This window comes from Pezoporus wallicus, unplaced genomic scaffold (genome assembly GCF_028554395.1).
Source record: "Pezoporus wallicus isolate ANWC-B61680 ecotype Strahan unplaced genomic scaffold, APGP_CSIRO_Pwel_v1 contig_5767, whole genome shotgun sequence".
NCBI classification, from domain to species: domain Eukaryota; kingdom Metazoa; phylum Chordata; class Aves; order Psittaciformes; family Psittacidae; genus Pezoporus; species Pezoporus wallicus.
The window spans coordinates 8,379,842-8,398,625 of NW_026640599.1; the positions used below are offsets into that span (position 1 = coordinate 8,379,842).

Genomic DNA, 18,784 nt, shown 5'->3' on the forward strand with positions numbered 1-18,784 from the left:
GCTGTTAAAAATCAAACCCCATCTTCCTGTCTGTCCCTCCACAGACATTCTTCAATAGTAGGAGTTTAGTACCTCATTTTAGCACAGACAGGCTCAAAGGTATGACCAAGACAGCTTTGACTAATATAACCAGTCTTCAAATAAAAACCACTCTCTAACACATCTATGATAAATACTTCTCTTGTTCTTTGAAGTGCTTAGCGTCATGGAGCTGCAATTTGACAGCAGGACATGATACAGAAACTGGAGAGACAGGTTACCAACACACTACAAGTAACTCCAGGCATAAGCAAGGAAGCCCTGAAGGAGCTCTTCAACCCTGTAACTTGTACGCCCAGTTTCAGCTTCATGAGAAAATAAAACCTCCACAGAAGCTGCTGGGTGGGGGAGTTGGAAGAGAAGGGCAGCTTCTAATAGGAACACATGAACCTTATAAAAATAAACTACTGGGGAGTACAGGATACACACTTTGAAGAAAACAAACAAAAGTTACCATTTTCTAAATATTGAATGCCCACTAAGGAAAGAAAGAAGAGGTGAAAATCCCGGGCAAAGAAATGGGGTAAGTATTATAGAGTGTCACTGCAAGTGTCATTAAGGTTTGGAAAGGCCAGCAACACACATTCTACTTCCTTGCAAAGAATTCTGTTTCAGATACAAAAGATCAGCATTACACAATTGTTTAGTGAAGTACAAAAGGTTGAATTAATGAATGAGACCAAGAGAATACATTTCCTTTCTATTTTGTAAAATAAAAGTCCCTTTAAAAATAATTTCTTACACCTTAACATGTATGTTCCGGATTTAGATCTAGTGTTTATTTCTGTGTACCACACACACACATTCTGCATGTCTTTTACACCCGTTTGCATTGCTGAAAATATTTTGAAAGAAGTTATATATAAAGAAAAAAAAAAAGCTTCTATTTTAGAGTTTAATGAGGTGTTCCTCTCCCTCCACTTACTCTGATGTCCACCACACACTTTGACTGGATTCTCTACAAAATACTCAGTGTCAGAAAGGCTGCAGAAGTTCACATGACCCACTAAAACCATGTGGGCTGACAATATGGAAACTGGGAAGTTTCCCACACAGAACCACAATCAAGGACTATGAAATGCAGTGCTCAGTCCCACAAGAACTGGTGCATGTAAGCAGCTGTATCCTCCTAGTCATTCCGTAAGCTTCAGAGAACTACCTTGTACATGGAATTTATTTCTGTACAATAGTTTTTAAAGAACCTGCCCTCAACTGTTCAGTTAAGAGGGGTTCAAAGCACGTATGATCTTTCCTTCTGCAGGGAAAAAAACTGGCAATAAATCACAGCAAGGTCACACAAACCCTATCTCCTTCCAGGACTTCAGTTTATCTTTAGCATTCTGTACATTTACAAAACATCAGTAGCAAATGAGTGTTTGGTTTTAAATTAACCATCATTATTTGTGACCACCTGTTCATGAGAGGTGCCTTCAGATTGAAAGTACAGATCCCACAGAGTCAAAGAAAGGTAAATAGATAAAAGCACACCACAAAGCATTATGAATTGACTGAAGGTCACAAAATGGAGAATCTGTGTGAGAACAGAGGAAAAGAAACAAGCATATGCCCTTTTGTACATGCGCAACAGTACTTTTTTTCTATGAAATAAACTGTATCAAAAATGTTTAACTAAATTTTAGAAGTAGACGCCTGTAAAATAAAAGTGAACAATTAAAAAAATTGCTGAAAGCTACATTGACATATGTATGCAGCTTTCTGGTGGGTGAATTTTATACATTTTTTATTCAAGATAGTTAATGTGGTACTTCTGAATTGCAGGCCTTTTTCCATCTATATTTCTCTAATTCAGCCCCAGAAGGGGAATAACTCAGGTCAGCTTTTAAAAGAAGAATAGGTTAAGTTTTGTATTTGTGCTTGATACTACAATAAAATTGAGACACAGGACATTAGGAAAGGATAAAGAAAATGCTGAGACGTGCATCTTACCCTCTTCTATCTACAGATATTAGGCATTCACTGGGCCAGTAATAAGGCAACAGCTGAAAAGCGTATGAACTCTAAAGTGTCATGGTTACATAATGCAGACATGACAACAATGTGCAGTAACACAGGCAGTCTGCTCACATGCTGGCAGGGTCCTGACAGCAAAATAAGGAGGAAGCTTGGGGCAAGGGAACCAAGAAAATCCTTCATGCAACCAAAAGCTGATAAACACAGGTGACAGAAGGAAAGCTGGATGATACAGTATTCTTGCTCCAAGTAGGAAAAGAGTAATTTTCAACCAAAAAGATAAAAAGGAGTTTCATTTGCTTTGTGCTATCAATTAATAAATAAACACTGACAGATAAATTAGAACACCTAAACTCACCTAAGCATGTCTAAAAGGGAAACCAAGGCTTTAGCTAAGCTGGTTGTCATGAAAGTTGCAAAAGAATTAACTGTTTTAGAGATGGTTTCTGTTGAAAGGGAGTTTTTAATCAGTGTTTTTGACAAAGGCTGACAGCCTCTGGGAAGGCAAATATTAGTCCTCTAGAAGAATGAGCACTAAATTAATCTTTCAAATGGAGAAATCAAGGTTTTGTGAAGCAGCACATAGACACACTCAACACCTTGCACAGTCTTGAATAACTTGTGCTGCATTTATTTCTCTCAATATTCCCAGTAAAAAATAAATAAAAAAAATAAATAAAAGAGAAGTCATTGCCACCTACTGTAAAGATAAAAGGCTTGCCTTGTTTCTGTCCCCTGGGTGGGAGGTATCACTGTTATGTTTAAAAATGTATGCTCTACTTATTTCTTCTCTTCAATCCCTCACCACCTCCCACCACAACCATCACCACTAAGGATCCATCACTAAAGAAGGAGTCTGAAGTCAGATTGAGTAATCAACTCATTCTATTACATCACAGTAGCTTACTTGCACCTTTCTCCTCTCCAAGGGTAACTGAATGACTACAGTGTCTATATATAAACAATAATATATTTCATATGGCTGTAACAAGGCCAAAAAATGAGGATTAAGAGACTCAAATATACTAGTCTCTCTCCAGTTCTGAAAAGAACAGCATGTGCTGACCATAAACCTAAATCACTCCAATATACTCTGTCATATTAGAATTTTACTAACAGTGCCAGCGAAATTCTAGCAGAGTAAATAATTAGGTGATAGCAGGAAACGAAGAAACCTTTAAGGACTCTGTCACCACTATCAGCTTCCCGAATAGTTCCCGAAAGATTCTACTAGGGAACTGTAGCCCTCACAGACACTGAATACAAAGATACCTAATTAGTCATACAATTCTTCCAATACTAAATAATGCAAATAGTTTGCTAGTCCAGCTGACAGGCATTTTATAAAAGCATGAAAGCTGTCACACGAAAGCTGTTAAGTGGTCTACACGACACATCAGAAAAAAAACAGCACTTCTGTACTCAGAAGTGAAATCCCAAAACAACAAAGAAAACCCAAACAAACTAAAAAAATCAAGATCACTAAACAACATATTGTTAATGAATTACAGTGTTAGAATATTCAGAAGTAATAAATATCATTAAGTCATGACAGCAGCAGTTAGAAAAATAGTCTTATGATCCCTGATAGCTTTCTTTTTTCATCATGTGTCCCTCTTGCTCTCATCTTCATGCTTACTTACTGTTAATGTCACTTAGCATTTAAGTAATACAAACTGAAAGACAACCAGTAAATGTAGTCCGGATACAGGCTGGATTGTTCTAATGGAGCAAATGGAATACTTGGCAGACTAAGCTTGAATGCAAGCACAACCCTTCACATAACAATTATTAAATGCTGTAAATATACCACATGCATCCAGAATGCTGTTTCTATTACACCACTTTGCAAACAAACATTAAAAACATCAAAATCAGACAATGCCTCCTAAAGATGACTAAGTACATCTCGGAACGATGTAATTAAATTGCAAGAAAGGTGGAAATACCAACAAGCATTCTCCTCTTATATGGGCATGTAGAGACAGGACAAGGGAGAATGACTTTAAATGAAAGAGAGGAGGAGACTAGACATTAGGAAGAAATTCTTTACTGTGAGGCTGGTGAGGCACCGGAACAGGTTGCCCAGAGGAGGCTGCCCCATCCTTGGCAGTGTTCAAGGCCAGGTTGGATGAGGCTTTGAGCAACCTGGTCTAGTGGAAGGTGTCCCTGTTTGTGGCAGGGTGTTGGAAGTAGATAATCTTTAAGGTCCCTTCCAACTCAAACCATTCTGTGATTCTATGATTCCATGTTGACTTCGAAACAGCAATGGGACTGAACTTCAGTTTCTAGGAGCATGTGCTTTTTGTGACTGTGTTTTAAGAAGTCTAACGAGGTTTTTGGTTCTATTAGTAAAAATCAGATACACAGCTGTACTCTCTGGAAATCCAAAACTGTAGAAGTGTGTTTTGCAAGACATTTGCATACAAATGCTGCTAAACACCTCTACAGATTTTACCTATGGGAAAGAGTTTCTCATAGCAGCCTGCTCCAACAGTAAAATAATTGCCAGAATAAGTGTAAAAATTAATCAGGCCAAAATACATGTATTACTAACATGCCCACCCACACATAAACAAGCTACAGAGAAAACAAAAACATCCAGAGCTTGGAAAGTTGCCAGAGGGGATTTAAGAATAAAAGGAAAAAAAAAAAATAAATCTTATTTTCTTCAGGGAAGAGAAGGTATGAGGTCAGGACACCTTATCTTTGCCTTACAGCCTTTTAGGACTAAGTTGAAAAATCGCCCTCAACCAGCTAATCCTGCAAATTCTATAAATCCTGACAGAAACTACTGTAAGAGGCTATTGCCAACGCCTCCCTGTGTAAGACACAATCCCAAATAATAATATATAAATAATTTCTCAGGAAATTAAAGCTGCTTGAAACAGTATGATATTACAGCTCCAAAGAAGTTACATCTTTGAAAATATAACTTCTAGATATCACGTTTCAATCTCTGATTATGTTCTTCTACAAATGTCTTGAAGCCTCAGGAAGGGGAAAAACCCAACTGTTTTATTTCTTTTTTATGATACTTTTTTTATTGTTTAAATTTAAACAATAACATATTTTAAACAAAAATACTCTGAGTTTCTTAAGAATACAAAAGACAAACTCAAGCAAAAAGAGGAAACGAGTCTCCTTAGTATATCGATTTATACTACCTACACTGAACTCTATCAGTGAAGAAATATTATGTGTATTTAAATAAGAATGCTTTTAAGCATCAGCAATTACAATGCATATTGAAGAATGAAAAGCAATACATTTTGTTCTCATACTCCTAAATTTTCAGCAGTTCTATCAATATATAATTACAATTAAGCCACCAGCTTTTCAGAAGGTTACTTTTTACCAATAACCCATTGCAATATAAAGTACTAGTCACAAAAAGCTAATAAAAACCTTAACGCTGAAGATTCACATTACCATGTGTCCACTGCATGACTGCTGCACGTATTTAAAACCCTCTCACTTTTGCATAATTTATAATATGTTCACATGCTGGTTCCCACAGAAAAATTCAACAGCTGACAGCCCCAAACAGCAACCCTGCTTTCCTCTCTCGTCCTACAACCCCGCAAGTAATACCCCTCTTAAAGGCCGGCATCAAAACATATCCAACAAATTGATCACCACAGGACAGCTAACACCACACTTGCCCCCACGACAGACATACGAGATCCATTCTGCTGACTGCAACAAGCACAGCACCCTTCCCATCTGGCTGGGAGTACCACCAGTTCCTTGCAACAGGGAATGGGATGACCTTCTGTTGCTGCCAAGGAGTCTCACATCTCTTCCAGGCCAAACACCCAGGGCAGCTTCCTAATTAGAAGCTCTCCCACCTCCTCTGAAGCCAGACAAACAGGTCAAGGCATGACATTACTTGTAATCATACCTTGGGCATCCAGGACAACCAGAGCACTGCTGCTGCTCTGTGCTGAATTCCCCTAGAAGACTGAACACTGCCAAGTCAGGACTGGTACAAGACCATCTTGTTTGTGGGGCAGATGTGCTGAGAGACAGTGAAAGATTTTGACTAGTTTTGCTTTCACCATTGTCAAAGTAATAACAGTGGCAATAATAAATAATAACATCAGTCATGCTATGTTTCTTCCCACAAAATCTTAATTGCTGTTGATAGAAACAAAAGCTCAAAGAGATAGTTTCCATCATGTGAAAATGTTATCTGAAAGTTTGTTTCACCAATGTTATTCTCTTGTTATTTCACCATAAGGATAACAAGCTTAATGGCTATACTCAGAACTTGCAATAAGAAGCTAGTACTCCTGGCTCTCATTTCCAAGACAATGCCACAATCTATAACATTTCCTAAGAGCAAATATATAGACAGCATTCTAGCAAGATTTCCAGAAAAAAAAAAAAAAAAAAAAAGCTCAGTAATTGAATTGCAAATTCCTGCCCTGCAATAATTCACTGACCCATAAAGCAAGTTATCTTTTCAGGTACAGACAGAAATGACACTGCTTTCCCTAGCCTGCATATATCCTTAGTGGATGCCACAACTTTCACAAATGGCTACCGAGGCAAAGCTGACCCAGATGTCACTTAATTACCAGCATTTGGAGTACTTAGGAGAGCAGGGAAGGAGACAATAACCTACAAGCCCTGAAGCAAAGGTGGGCATAGCAGTATCGAAGAGCAAACTGGCAAAGCAAGAGGGAAGGACAACTGGAGTTGGTCAGTTCTCTGACCTGACAAGTAGGAGCCAGAGGGCTAGGGAAGCAGAAAGCACTGCAGGAATTTCCGGTACGTGGGGAATATTCTCTTTTCCCTCCCAGGAGCCAAACTACAGCTGTAAAGGGCCCTTGCATGAACACAGACCCAATCTTCAGAAAGGTTTCAGAAGAGCACTAACAGGGATTGGTAGGGGTCTGTGGGGTGTGTAACAAGCACAAGCAAGAAGAGCCTGCAATACAATTACTTCCCTCCTACCTCTGGCTGGTCATGAAAATTGCAACCCCCCCCCCCCAAAAAAAAAAAACAAACCAAATATATAGAGAAGAAAATTAAACAACAAGCAACAGATAACAGTCTCTCCCATGTACCTATGATTCAGAATGAACATCCCTGACATCCTACAACTAGTTTGCACTGAAGATTGTATTCTGCTTGTATAACAAGAAATCCAGGTTGCTGTTCTGACCTGAGGCAGTAGTTACACAAAACCCCTGTCCTGTTTCATTGGTTCTAAAATCCACGCTACACACCACAATTTCATAAATAACTACCACTACACTTCTTGCTCATTTTAAAATTAACTTACCTCCCCAATTCTGCTAGCAATATTGGCAAGTCCTCTGAGTACAGACAAGCCTTGAGGTTGCCACATGTGGCAAATTCACTTTATCAGTATAACGCCGCCCAATCCCACATAGAATTGGCTTTGTAAAACAAAACGAGCAAACATGGCTCTGCACCACAGTTTCCTGCTTTCTACATCTTCATCTGCTATCAGCAGAATCTGTCTCGGATGCCGTCACACAAAGAGTTTTACACTGCAGATCATGGATTTCAGGTTGAAGTTTTCAAGCTAGAAAGACACTGAAAACTAACTTTATACCATGAATGAACAACAAATGCAAATGAACAACACTGCAATGACACCTGCTACCTCCTCTTTTTCAAACATGTAACTGAGGAGCAAGGCAACTAGGAAGAGTACATAATTCTCCACTCATAGTTCTATTTCTCTGTCTGAAAAACTGGAAGAAAACAGAAAAAGATGACAACCAGATCCACTTTCATACATTTTTTATAATAAATTCAGCATCTGCACCTCTAACAGAAGTAGATATCTACAAAGGCTGACAGTTTTAGATATTAAAGAGGGTCCAAAGAATTTTCTCATGTTTAGACAAACCTCTCCCAGAAAACCTTCCAAGTGACCATAGCTGCAGTTTAACAGACAGTGAAAGCAGAAAGAGAAAGAAATTTCAAATACCTTTTCTGTTACACCTTGCATATTGACTTGCAGAGCATAAGAAAGGTATGACTCTCTGGCTTTTTGTGTCTGTATGTGTAAAATATATAAAATTCAAAGCAGCTGTTTTGTAGATTCAAAACCAGGAAGCAACTCTGATATAACTTCACAGTGAAAGTCCCCTGAAAAAAATAACTGCACATGTACTGCATATGTATCATTGCTACCTCCCCTTCCGCTCTCATACCTCCATCTTCAGACAGCTCCTCTTTAAATCCTAATTTGCATTTATGCCATGAAGTTTAAAACCACTTTTGCTTAAGCAACTCCAAAAGTCTTTTCCACATTCACCTAGTACTCCCTTGAAAAATTTTTTATTATCTATCTTAAAACTTTGCATTAATGTCTTTTCCTAAACATTTCAATATATTGAATTTCCCCAATCTTTCAATTTCTGGTTTGTACATCTTTTCTTACAAACAATTTTCTCTTCAAATTGTACTTCCAGAATCTGTGCACAAACACTAACAGAGACCACTCAGGACTCTTTGCTGTGTTAATTCAGTAGTTTTAATTCAGCCCAAACATTGAATTTTTGCAAAGCCCAGTTTCTTTGGAATATCATCATGAATTTATTCAAAAGAAAATCAGACCACAGGAAGGAAAAGGTCTTTTTTCCACAGGAAATTATTCCTCTACTTGAATGCAGAATGCAAAGTACCTCAAAAATTTCATGAGGGATTTTTACCTCTGAATAACTTTCTTATTAACTACTCTCACAACCAATTCTGATAAGCAACGGGATTTTGGATTTGCATTCAACTCCAGGGCTCATTTGTATCATCCCTTTTTGCCTGCCTCTCAGTTACCTAGCTGACACAACAGCATAGCAATGAGGCACGAACTGATTGCTGGTGAGCTCAACTCTGTATGCACTTGTTACAATATTTTCAGTAACTGAAAGTTTACAATTCCTTAGAACCTTAGTGGACAGAATGGCAACACTCAACAAGCTTTCTAATGGAACTATTGTTACATTTTAACTATAGCTCTCCAGATACAAGAAGGAGATTTATGAAAGAAAAACTGAAGAAAAATAGAGATTTTCATTCAAGATATTCACAAAATAACTACACTCTAAAGAAGTTTGTATCTTCCTCTCCACGTTATCCAATTTAGAGAGGGAATGAAAAAGAGACATGATTTCGTGTTCAAGCTGAAAATGAGGAAGTATTTAATGCATGCTTTAGTTCTTTAGAAAGCAGTCCTGGATGCTGATTTAATTTAAAGAAAAAAAAAAAAAAGGGGGGTGGGGAGCAGGAGGAGTAAGAAGCACAGAGCCTGTAGTGATATTTTATAAGAACACAAAATCAAAATCATTTATTGTTGGTTTAGAACTTTCTACTGAGAAAAAGCTATTTATTTTTCAATTATGTGTCAGGATGCCACAGTTTGTAGCAATTTTGGAAAGCAGAAGCCTTAAAAATTAGGTACAAAGGCAGAGAGAACTTACAAATCTTCATACTGAGATTATGATATTTTCATAACAGAAATTCATAGGCTGCATTTATTTAGCACACTAAATCCAACACCTCCTAGAATCAGCAGCAATTTAAAATACCAGCCGTAACAGAGCCTAGAGGAAGTCTGCTTTTGTCCCATAGAACTTCACAGCTCATTAGTTCAAGAAGAAAAATATTACCAATATACAAGGAGTCCCAAAATAGTTTCTTCCCTCTACCCCAAACTGTGGATTTTCAAAGGTTAAGAAGAAACAGAGTATCCATTTTCATCCTCTGCTTCCTTTCATCTCACTGAGGCTGTTACTTCCTCCTAATCATCACTGCCTGACAAAAACAGCTGTTTCTTGCACTTGGCAATGACAAGAACAAGGATTAGGATGGGAGTACATTTGTCCCCCCAGGAACACTTGAGGCTCCTGTGTCCCCAACCCAATTACGGGCTCAGCAAGTTTGCCACCAAACCACTTCACCAAATCACTTTCACATATGCAGTGCTATTGAAGCAAAATGAAATTACTTTGTTGTGTGCATATGTCTAAACACACAAGCTCACACAGAAGGAAAAAAGGGGGGGGAGAGAGAAGGAAAAAAGATATATATCCTTGGAAAGGTTAAAGTCCCAAAGATTCTCTGAAACTGTAGTAACAGATTAACACAAAACCTATTTATGTAATTTATTGTACTTCTTGCTCTCTTTTACATAGTGGAGAGCCAAGTTTATGGAGGATTATAGAATCTAACAGCCTAGGTCTGCAATGACAAATCAAGGAGGCCCAGAAGTACTAATAGCTAGTCTCATATGTGCAGTCATATGCATGTACATACACAGGAGCCCAGTAAAAATGATACAGATTTCTAAAACTCGGAATGGCTTTCCTAAAACCAGTACTGCTGCAAGTTATTTGGTACATTACATGGAATACAAAGTAATGACTTTTTTTTTTCTTTTTTTTTTTTTTTAAGTCTTTGTAGGCAATTGTTTGGAAAAATCCACTTTATTCTCAACTAGCTTAGCCCGGACTAAGTATTTACAAAAAGCTTCTATAAAACATAAGAAAGCACTCTAGAGAAGAAATTACAGAGAAGCAGCTACAAAGAAAGTATTGCAAATGCCAAGATATATAAGTTATTCTAGAATAATCACTTTGTTCCCAGAACACACAAACATAATCACTGAAAAGAACAGAAATGTAAGATTAGCTTTATTTTCAGGATATCAAAACTACATTGCCTTTGCAAAGAAAGTTATTTTTCTTTGCAGCATAGCCTTAGCTGAACATTGCATTGCAATGTATTATGGGTTTGGATATAAGAAATATGATATAAAGGCTGATATTTAGACTGAACAGCAGAGTACACAAAATGTAGACACACAACACAAGAACAGTTCCACTTTGTACTCACTCTTACAAAGTTGTCAGGGAACAAACCTCTTCTGCCTTTGAGCTGTCCTTCCCACCAGCCTCCATCATCTTTCTTGATATTGGTGATTATGTCACCTACAGTGATCGTCAGCTCATCATCATGTTGAGCTTTGTAGTCAAACTCCACTATCGCCTCCACTAAAAAAGAAACACACATACACATAATTATTGACTACTTTTAAGTTTCCACGGCTTTAAAAGTAATAAGAAAACACCAACCCCGTTATATATTCTCAGTGAAAATAATATATTCAGCTTAACCAAGACAGCGTATAAAATAGGCAACATGTAATGGTAACATTTTGAGAGACCAAAGAAAAAAACACATAGGAATGCCCATCATGCTTAAGGCAACAAATTGCACACATTTTTCTTTACTGCTTATAGGAAATCAGTTTGTGATGCTTCAGCAGTATCTCTGGCAGCATTACAAAGTTTATTTTTATTTATTGACAACATTTTAGCATTTGTTCAAGGGACTTCTAAAGCACTTTATTTCTGGAAAGGTTCTCAAATTCATAAGCATCCCAAGCTTTACCTACTTTGCTAAATACATCACTAAAGAGTGTTTAACAAGAATTCTTCACAACATGCTGAGTTTCACTGTTGTTTATTCACAAATGCAAACCTTTGCTGCATGAACATGCTCTCACCAAAGGGAGACAAATTTACTTTCACTTATGATTATACATCAGAGGATCTGAAGATTAAATACTTCTACTGCTCTGAATGTCTGTTATCAGATAGAGGTGCATTACAATCTTGCTACCATTATCTTTGTCTTTTCCTGGGAGGACTCCTCATCCCTTGAAACCAAAATCACAACAAAGTCTCTGGAGAGAATTAAGGAAGTCATAAAGACAGAAATATTCCTTTACAGAACCAAAAATAATAGACCAGGGGTATTCAAATATGGAAGCAAAAGCTACATTTAGTGGCTCATCAATTATCTGCTAAGGAAAAGCCAGATTAGCAAGGCCAAGGCTAGCCATATTTGTAAAGCCTTACTCCTTTTTCTTCAGTGGAAAACCATGCCCAAGATGTTCCACCAAACATTTCGCACTTCAACCACCAAAACAGAAAAATGAGGGCTTTCTGCACAAATGACTGTGCTATGTAAACCCTGCGAAATCTGGGCTGCAAACAGGCAATACAACTCACAAAACAAAGCTAACCATTACACCACACACACCAGAAAGTTCTGCCTAATAACAAGCCCTGCAGACTAAATTGAATTAAGCTGACAGGAAAACAGTTATTCCTCTCCACCCCAAAAATGTCACACAGTCATGATGCTGAACATCTCCCTCCCTCCTCCAGAGCCTGCAAGGCACAGCTAAAAGTGTTCTAACTTTCGGATACATCTCAGACACAGGACTATGGCTGGTAATGTTAAGCAATTGTTGATCTTCTCTGAAGTCCAAAACGTAATAAAACCAGCCCACAATAGGCCTGCTGAACTACATTGTGAACAGCAAGAGTGGCACCACACATAACAAGCTGACATGCAAACAGAGCTTGATAAATTTACCACTGAAACTAACTGAAAAATCAGTCACTTAGGCTGGAAGGGACCTGAGGACTCTAGTTTAGCCTCCTGTCTAAAGCAGGACCAGCTCTGAGGTCAAACCAGGTTGCTCAGGGGTCTGTCCACACGGGTCTTGAAAACCTCCAAGGATATAGGTAGGGTACACAGGGCAACCTATTCCACTGCTTGAGAGGGAAAAAAAAGTTTTATCTCTCAGAGTACATTGGAACATTTCTTGTTCCAATTTACACACATCAGTCTTGTTATCTCACCATGCACTGCTATGAGGAGCCTGACACCACTTCCTTGCAGGTAGCATAAGGCTATTAGGACCTCCTGCTTTTTCTTCTCCAAGCCAGACAAGTGGAGTTCCCCTAGCCTCAGGTCCCCCCCATTATTTAGCACTTGAACTGTTCCACCAATTTGATATCAACCGCAGACCTGAAGACAGTGCACTTGACTGTATCCTCCAGTAATTGATAAAGATGTTAAGCAGAAAGGTCCAAGGACAGCCCCTGGTGGTACTCCATTAATTAACAGCTTGCAAGCAGAGTGCTACTCAAACACCACAACATTTGAAGTTGGAAAGCACCTCTGTAGATCAAAACCTATTATTAAAAGAAGAGAGCTAAGGTATAGATTGCTCAGGGCATTGTGCAACCAGGTTTTGACATCACGAAGGATAGCAAGTGCAGTATTTGATCACTCTTAAGATTAAAAAACTTTCCTTAAATGAATTTTCCTGTATTTCAACTCATGGTGATTTCCTCTCCCCCTTTCAGTATCTATTGCCAAGAGGAATCTGGCTTCACTTTCTTTACCACAACACGTATCCAGAAACATCAATAACATCACCCTGAGCATTCTCTTCTCCAGCTAAAGCAGGCCCATCTCCCTCTGATTCTCCTCAAGATCTCGGATGTCCCAATCTCCCAGCCACCTTCATGGCCCTTCACTGGACTTGTTCCGGTATCTCCATCTCTCTCTCATACAGGAGAACCCAGAATTGGACACAGCGCTCCAGATGTGCCTCACAAGCAAGGAGAAGAGAAGGACGGCTTCCTTCCACCTGCTCGAAATCCTCTGCCCACAAAACTACGAGATGCCTTTGACACAAGTGCATATTATTGCCTCATGCTCTACTTGGGGTCCACCTGGATCCCTGTGTCCTTCTCTCCAAAGCTGCTTTCCAGCCACTCAGCCCCAGCCTGTACTGGTGCCTGGGATTATTCCCCTCCAGGTGCAGCACTTGGCATTTCCCTTTGTTCAGAAGGATCCCGTCAGCCCACTTCTCCAGCCTGTCCTCTATCAATGGCACTGCAGCCCTCTGGGCAGTCAAACTTCTCTCAGTTCTGCACCATCTGCCAGCTTGCTGAGGGTGCAGCACTCTGCCCCAGCATCCAGGTCATTAGTGAAGATGCTGAGCAGCATCAGCCCCATCATCCACCCCTGCTGCACACGGTCAGGGACCGGCCTTCCACTGGACCTCATACCAGTGATCACAGCCCTTTGAGCCTGGCACTTCAGCCAGTTTTCCACTCACCTCACTGTCCATTTACTTGGGCTGCAGTTTATCAGTTTGTCAATGAGCATGATACAGGAGACAGGGTCAAATGCTTTGCTGAAACCAACATAAACAGCATCCACTGCCCTTCACCACATCAGTGATCTATCTCATGGTGGAAGGCTAAGAGACAGGTCAGACATGACTACTCCTTCATAAACCTATGCTGACTACTCCCAACCAGCTTCTTGTCCTTCTTATTTGTACAAATGGCCTCCAGGATTATTTGGTCCTTGCAAGGGATCAACCTGAGGCTGACCAGCCTGTAGTTCTCACCAAAACAATCAAAGATTTACATTTGCTTTATTCCTGTCTTGAGGAACTTCTCCCAGTCACAATGACCCCTCAAAGACATCAAGAGTAACCTCTCGATATCAGTTAGCTCCCTCAACACATACCCTACCTGGGCCATGGCCTTGCACATGTCCAGTTTGTTTAAATATTCCCTAACTTGATTGCTCTTCACTGAGGGTAGATCTAACCTTGTCCTGGACTTTCCCACTGATTTCACGGGCCTGGGATTGCTGCAGACCAGTATTATTATTAAAGACTGAGGCAAGTAAGGTATGAAGTACCCCTGTGACAAGGCCCTCATCCCCATTTAGCAGCAGGCCCACACTTTTTCTAATCTTCCTCTGGCTGCTCATGTACCCATAGAAGCCTTTCTTATGGTCTTTCACATCTGTACTTGTTTTGACTTGATTAGAGATGATTTTCTTCACAGCAGCTCATTTGATGCTATGTTTTGGATTTATGACCAAAACAGTGTTGATAACACAGATGTTTTAGCTATTGTTGAAGGGTGTTTACACAGCCTGAAGGCCTTCCTACTGCCCTGAAAGCAAGTAGGTTGGGAGTGTACTAGAAGCTGGGAGAGGACACAGCTGGGACAGCTGACCCCAACTGATTAAAGGGATATTCCAGACCATACAATGTTGTGTTCAACAATAAATGCTGGGAGGGGAAGAAGGAGGAAGAGGGTACATTTGGAGTTACGGCATTTGTCTTCTCAAGCCACCATAACGTTTACTGAGCCCTGCTTTTCCTGGCTTCATTCTATAAAGAATTAATTCCTTATTTTGCTTTGCCTACACATGCAGCACTTGCCTTACCTGTTAAACTGTCTTTGTCTCAACCCACGAGTTTTCTCACATTTACCCTTTCATTTTACTTCCCCTCCCTCTGTGGGGGACTGAGCGAGCAGCTGTCTGGGGCTGAGCTGCCCACAGTAACATCCCTCACCACATTCAACTCCAGGTGGGCTTTGGCTTTCCTAACCCCATCCCTACACACGCAGACATTCTCTCTAACTTTGTCCCAAGTTAATTCTCCCTTCTTTCATCTCCTGTACTCTTTCTGGTTTATTTTTTTCAGCAGCTCCTTGTTCATCCATGAAGGCATCCTACTACCTCTGTTTTCCTGCTTGTCAGGACAGAACAATATTGAGCTTGGAGCAGAGTATCTCTGAAAACCAAACAGCTCACTCTTCTCCACAACTGTCTCCAGTGTGGTTCTTCCAAGCAGAGCCTTAAACAGGCCAAAATATTTCCTCTTCAAGTCCAGGGTTACAATCCTGCTTTTTGCTTCCCTCCCCCATCCTGCTATGGATCCCAAAATTTGCCATCTCATGGTCAGAGCAGCTAAGGCTGCCCTCAGCCTTCAAGTCCCCAGACAATTCCTCTTGGTTTGCAAATATGAGATCCAGCAGTCAACACAGTCCATAAACAACATGGATTGACACATCCAGGCCATAAGCAAACTATTCTACCCTTCAAGATATCAGGGTGGTTGAAAACCTCCATGAGGGCCAGGTCCTGCCAACATGAGCCTTATTCCAGTTGTCTTAAGAAGGCCTCATCAACTAGTTCTTTCTAATGAGGTGATTTTTCAGTATACCCACCACAACATTGTCCATGTTGGTCTGCCTTCTCACCCTAACCCACAGACTCTCAGGTGGCTCATCATCTGTCCCACAGGACTTCAGCTGGTCTGCTGCATAAAAAGCAACTCCCTTTCCTAGCCCATCCTTCCCATATAACCTGTGTTCAAGTATTCCAGCATTCCAGTTATGTGTGCTATCCTACCCTCATGATCCCAATAAAATCATAACTCTGCAACTGCATGCAGACACATAATTTTTCTTCTCTGAACCCATGCTGTATGCATGAGAGCACAGGCATTTCAGAGAGGCAACCAGCCATGCTGAGTACAAGAGTTTTCCCTGTAGTTCTGAAAGACACTTCCTTGTTTATACAGATGCGCTGTACCCTTCAGTTGCGTTGTTTTGTTGGGGGTAGGTATATATAGATTTTTTTTTTTTTTTAGTTACAAGGTCCCCACTGTTTGCATCACCCCACACATTTTGTTTGCCAGTGTGGTTCACCACTTCCTCATAAGATTTTTGGTCATTCTCTCCCTCCTTCTCATGACTATTTCAAAGCTCTCCTCACCAGGGTGGTCTGCCTGCTAGCAAGATACCTTTGCCCTACTTGGGTGGATTCCATCTTTTCCAAGCAATCCACAACGACAGCCATAAAACTAACGATCATAAAACTAAAACTGTTGATGACACCTGCTGTGCAACCAGCTGTTACCTCCAGGATCTGTCCACTCATCCTCACACCCTTCCCTCTCACCAAAAAGATCTAGGAGAAAACTGCCCATGTCCATGACAGTCACCCCAGACCCATACAGTCACAACTGACACTTTCCAGATCACTCCTGCCAATACCATCAAAGCCTACATGGAAGAGCAGCAACGGGTAGTAGTATGATAGCCAGACAAGCCTTGATAGTCTTTCCACAGTTTTCCAGATTCAAGTCTCTGGCAAGCAACAAGCCTCCCTAAATGACAAATTGACAGATGGGAGTCTCTGTGCCCCACAGCAGGAAATCTCCCTACTGTTATCACTTGCCACTTTCTTCTTGGTGCTCCTGCATGGCTCAGATTTAGCCAGCTTGGGTGTTTCACTGGATTGAACACCCAGGCCTGCATCGCCTACAAGTGCACTGAATGTGTTCCGTAATCATAGATCTTGAGGTGGAGCAGGAGTCTTTCTCCTGGTGCCAGAAGTTATGAACTTCAGGCTTCCAGACTGGCCATTCTGGGAATTTCCAATCCCACCCCAAGAGACACAAGTTCCGCCCTTCAATTCATGAAAGTTGGGGTTTGGGCTCTTGGAAGTTCAGGGACACAGAGAAGAACTGGAAAGCCCAACCCTTTGAGCTCAACCCACTGATTTTTAAACCCTCCTAGGCACCTTGCAGCATACCACCACAGCTACTAAGATGTTCCACACTACCTTTGGCAGAGTCTCTGGACCCTTTCTGTGCCAAATGCTACACAAACTAGAGAATCTGTTGAACCTGAACTAACCATTCCATTTAGAGAAAATAAAAGACGTATTTCTAAAATACAAAATAAAATCCCTAAAAATAGCATTGAAATTATCCATATATGCATATGTTATCTCAGACCAACCAAAAAATTGTTTCTGAAGTTGTATTTACACAATAGCTTTCCAGAAACTACTGGATTCAGACAGCAGCACCAAGGTACAAACACAGTACTTTAAGTCTTACACCAATGAAAATTTGCATCTCCACAGAACACAACAGCACTCAGACTCAAAAAAGGCAAAATTCAGACTATTCAGCAGGATGCTTCCAATTTGCTTGAACTTCAGGGAAGATCTTTTCAGAACAAGGCCCTGTATCCCTGTATTCATTTTTAAGCAGGCTATTAGGATGCGCTTGGTCTATGGACCCAAACCTTAGACATTGCTTTTTGTATATACCAAGTCCTTTCTTCTCCCTACTTAGGAAGCTTTTCAATCCTATTCACATATTGTTGTGGAGGAAATTACATACTACTTTGCTCTAAGTTATCTATAAGCAACCAGGAAATGGTTAGAGAGCTGCAAGGGAGAGATGGCAATGGAGCAGGGATTCAAGCTGACTCCAACTACTGATTCTTCAAACACTCCTCAACATTCAAACTGCAGCAAAACATACTGAGGGAAGGCAAACATTCTCTAAGCCCAATGTTTTAGAAGAGTTCTAAGTGCATGCTGCTGTGCTTGCAGTTTTCCCCGAAGAAGGCTGTAAAACTGATATGACTCTTGACAGATTTTTCTTATTAATTATCTTCTCTATAAGAGAGACCAAAGGGCAGGACAAGGCCATCGAGATGACTCCACAGCAGATTGGGTAGACACTGGAGTTACCTCCCCAAAATCTGTCTGTCTTGTAACTAATTCTTATACAGACACCTGAAGCTGTTCAATCACTTTTGTTTTAGTTGCAGTTTAAACAAACAAACAAACAAACAAACAAACCTTTTGCTGTGCAGGCTCTTCTTTGTCTAAAAAGTTTCCACTTATTAAAAAACACATATATTTTTAAAAGCTACCTCCTCTCAGAGAATTTGATTACTGGTAACATAAGTGTGTGTAAACTGTCAGAGACATACGAGTCACCAAAAATGGACCACACAATCAAGATGTTTATAAACTCTTCAAAGGAAACAAAGAGTACAGTTTGAAAAGAGGAATAAGAGCACACCTAACAAATGTGCAGATTGTGACAAAGTGATGGGAAGGTACTTCCAAGATCACTCAAAATTCTCATTTATCACCCTACTGAAGCTTGTAGAGCATATTATAGCCTACAAGTGCTTTATAATTTATAGGTCCATGCAGTTGCAGTTTTTAAATCAACCTCACTTTCTAAAGCATGCTAAGCCACGCCACCTCCTCCAAGTGTTTTCAAGAATTCATTCTCCCA

The 18,784-nt window shown here is 40.1% G+C and overlaps 1 protein-coding gene across 8 annotated transcripts in view; it reads right to left on the minus strand.

The window, feature by feature from the left end:
- The window catches only part of SH3KBP1 (SH3 domain containing kinase binding protein 1), a 231,365-nt gene that overhangs the window by 192,276 nt on the left and 20,305 nt on the right, over positions 1-18,784 (minus strand). For 4 of the 8 annotated variants that reach the window (XM_057419655.1, XM_057419648.1, XM_057419646.1 and 1 more), the window contains exon 2: positions 10,888-11,045. Coding sequence is in view for 7 of the 8 variants with exons in the window: in XM_057419648.1 (XP_057275631.1) it covers positions 10,888-11,045 (158 nt within the window). In the remaining variant the exon portion in view is untranslated. Of the gene's footprint in view, positions 1-7,981; positions 8,134-10,887; positions 11,046-18,784 lie in introns of those variants that run through there. The other 4 variants (XM_057419651.1, XM_057419649.1, XM_057419652.1 and 1 more) reach the window with 2 other exon arrangements.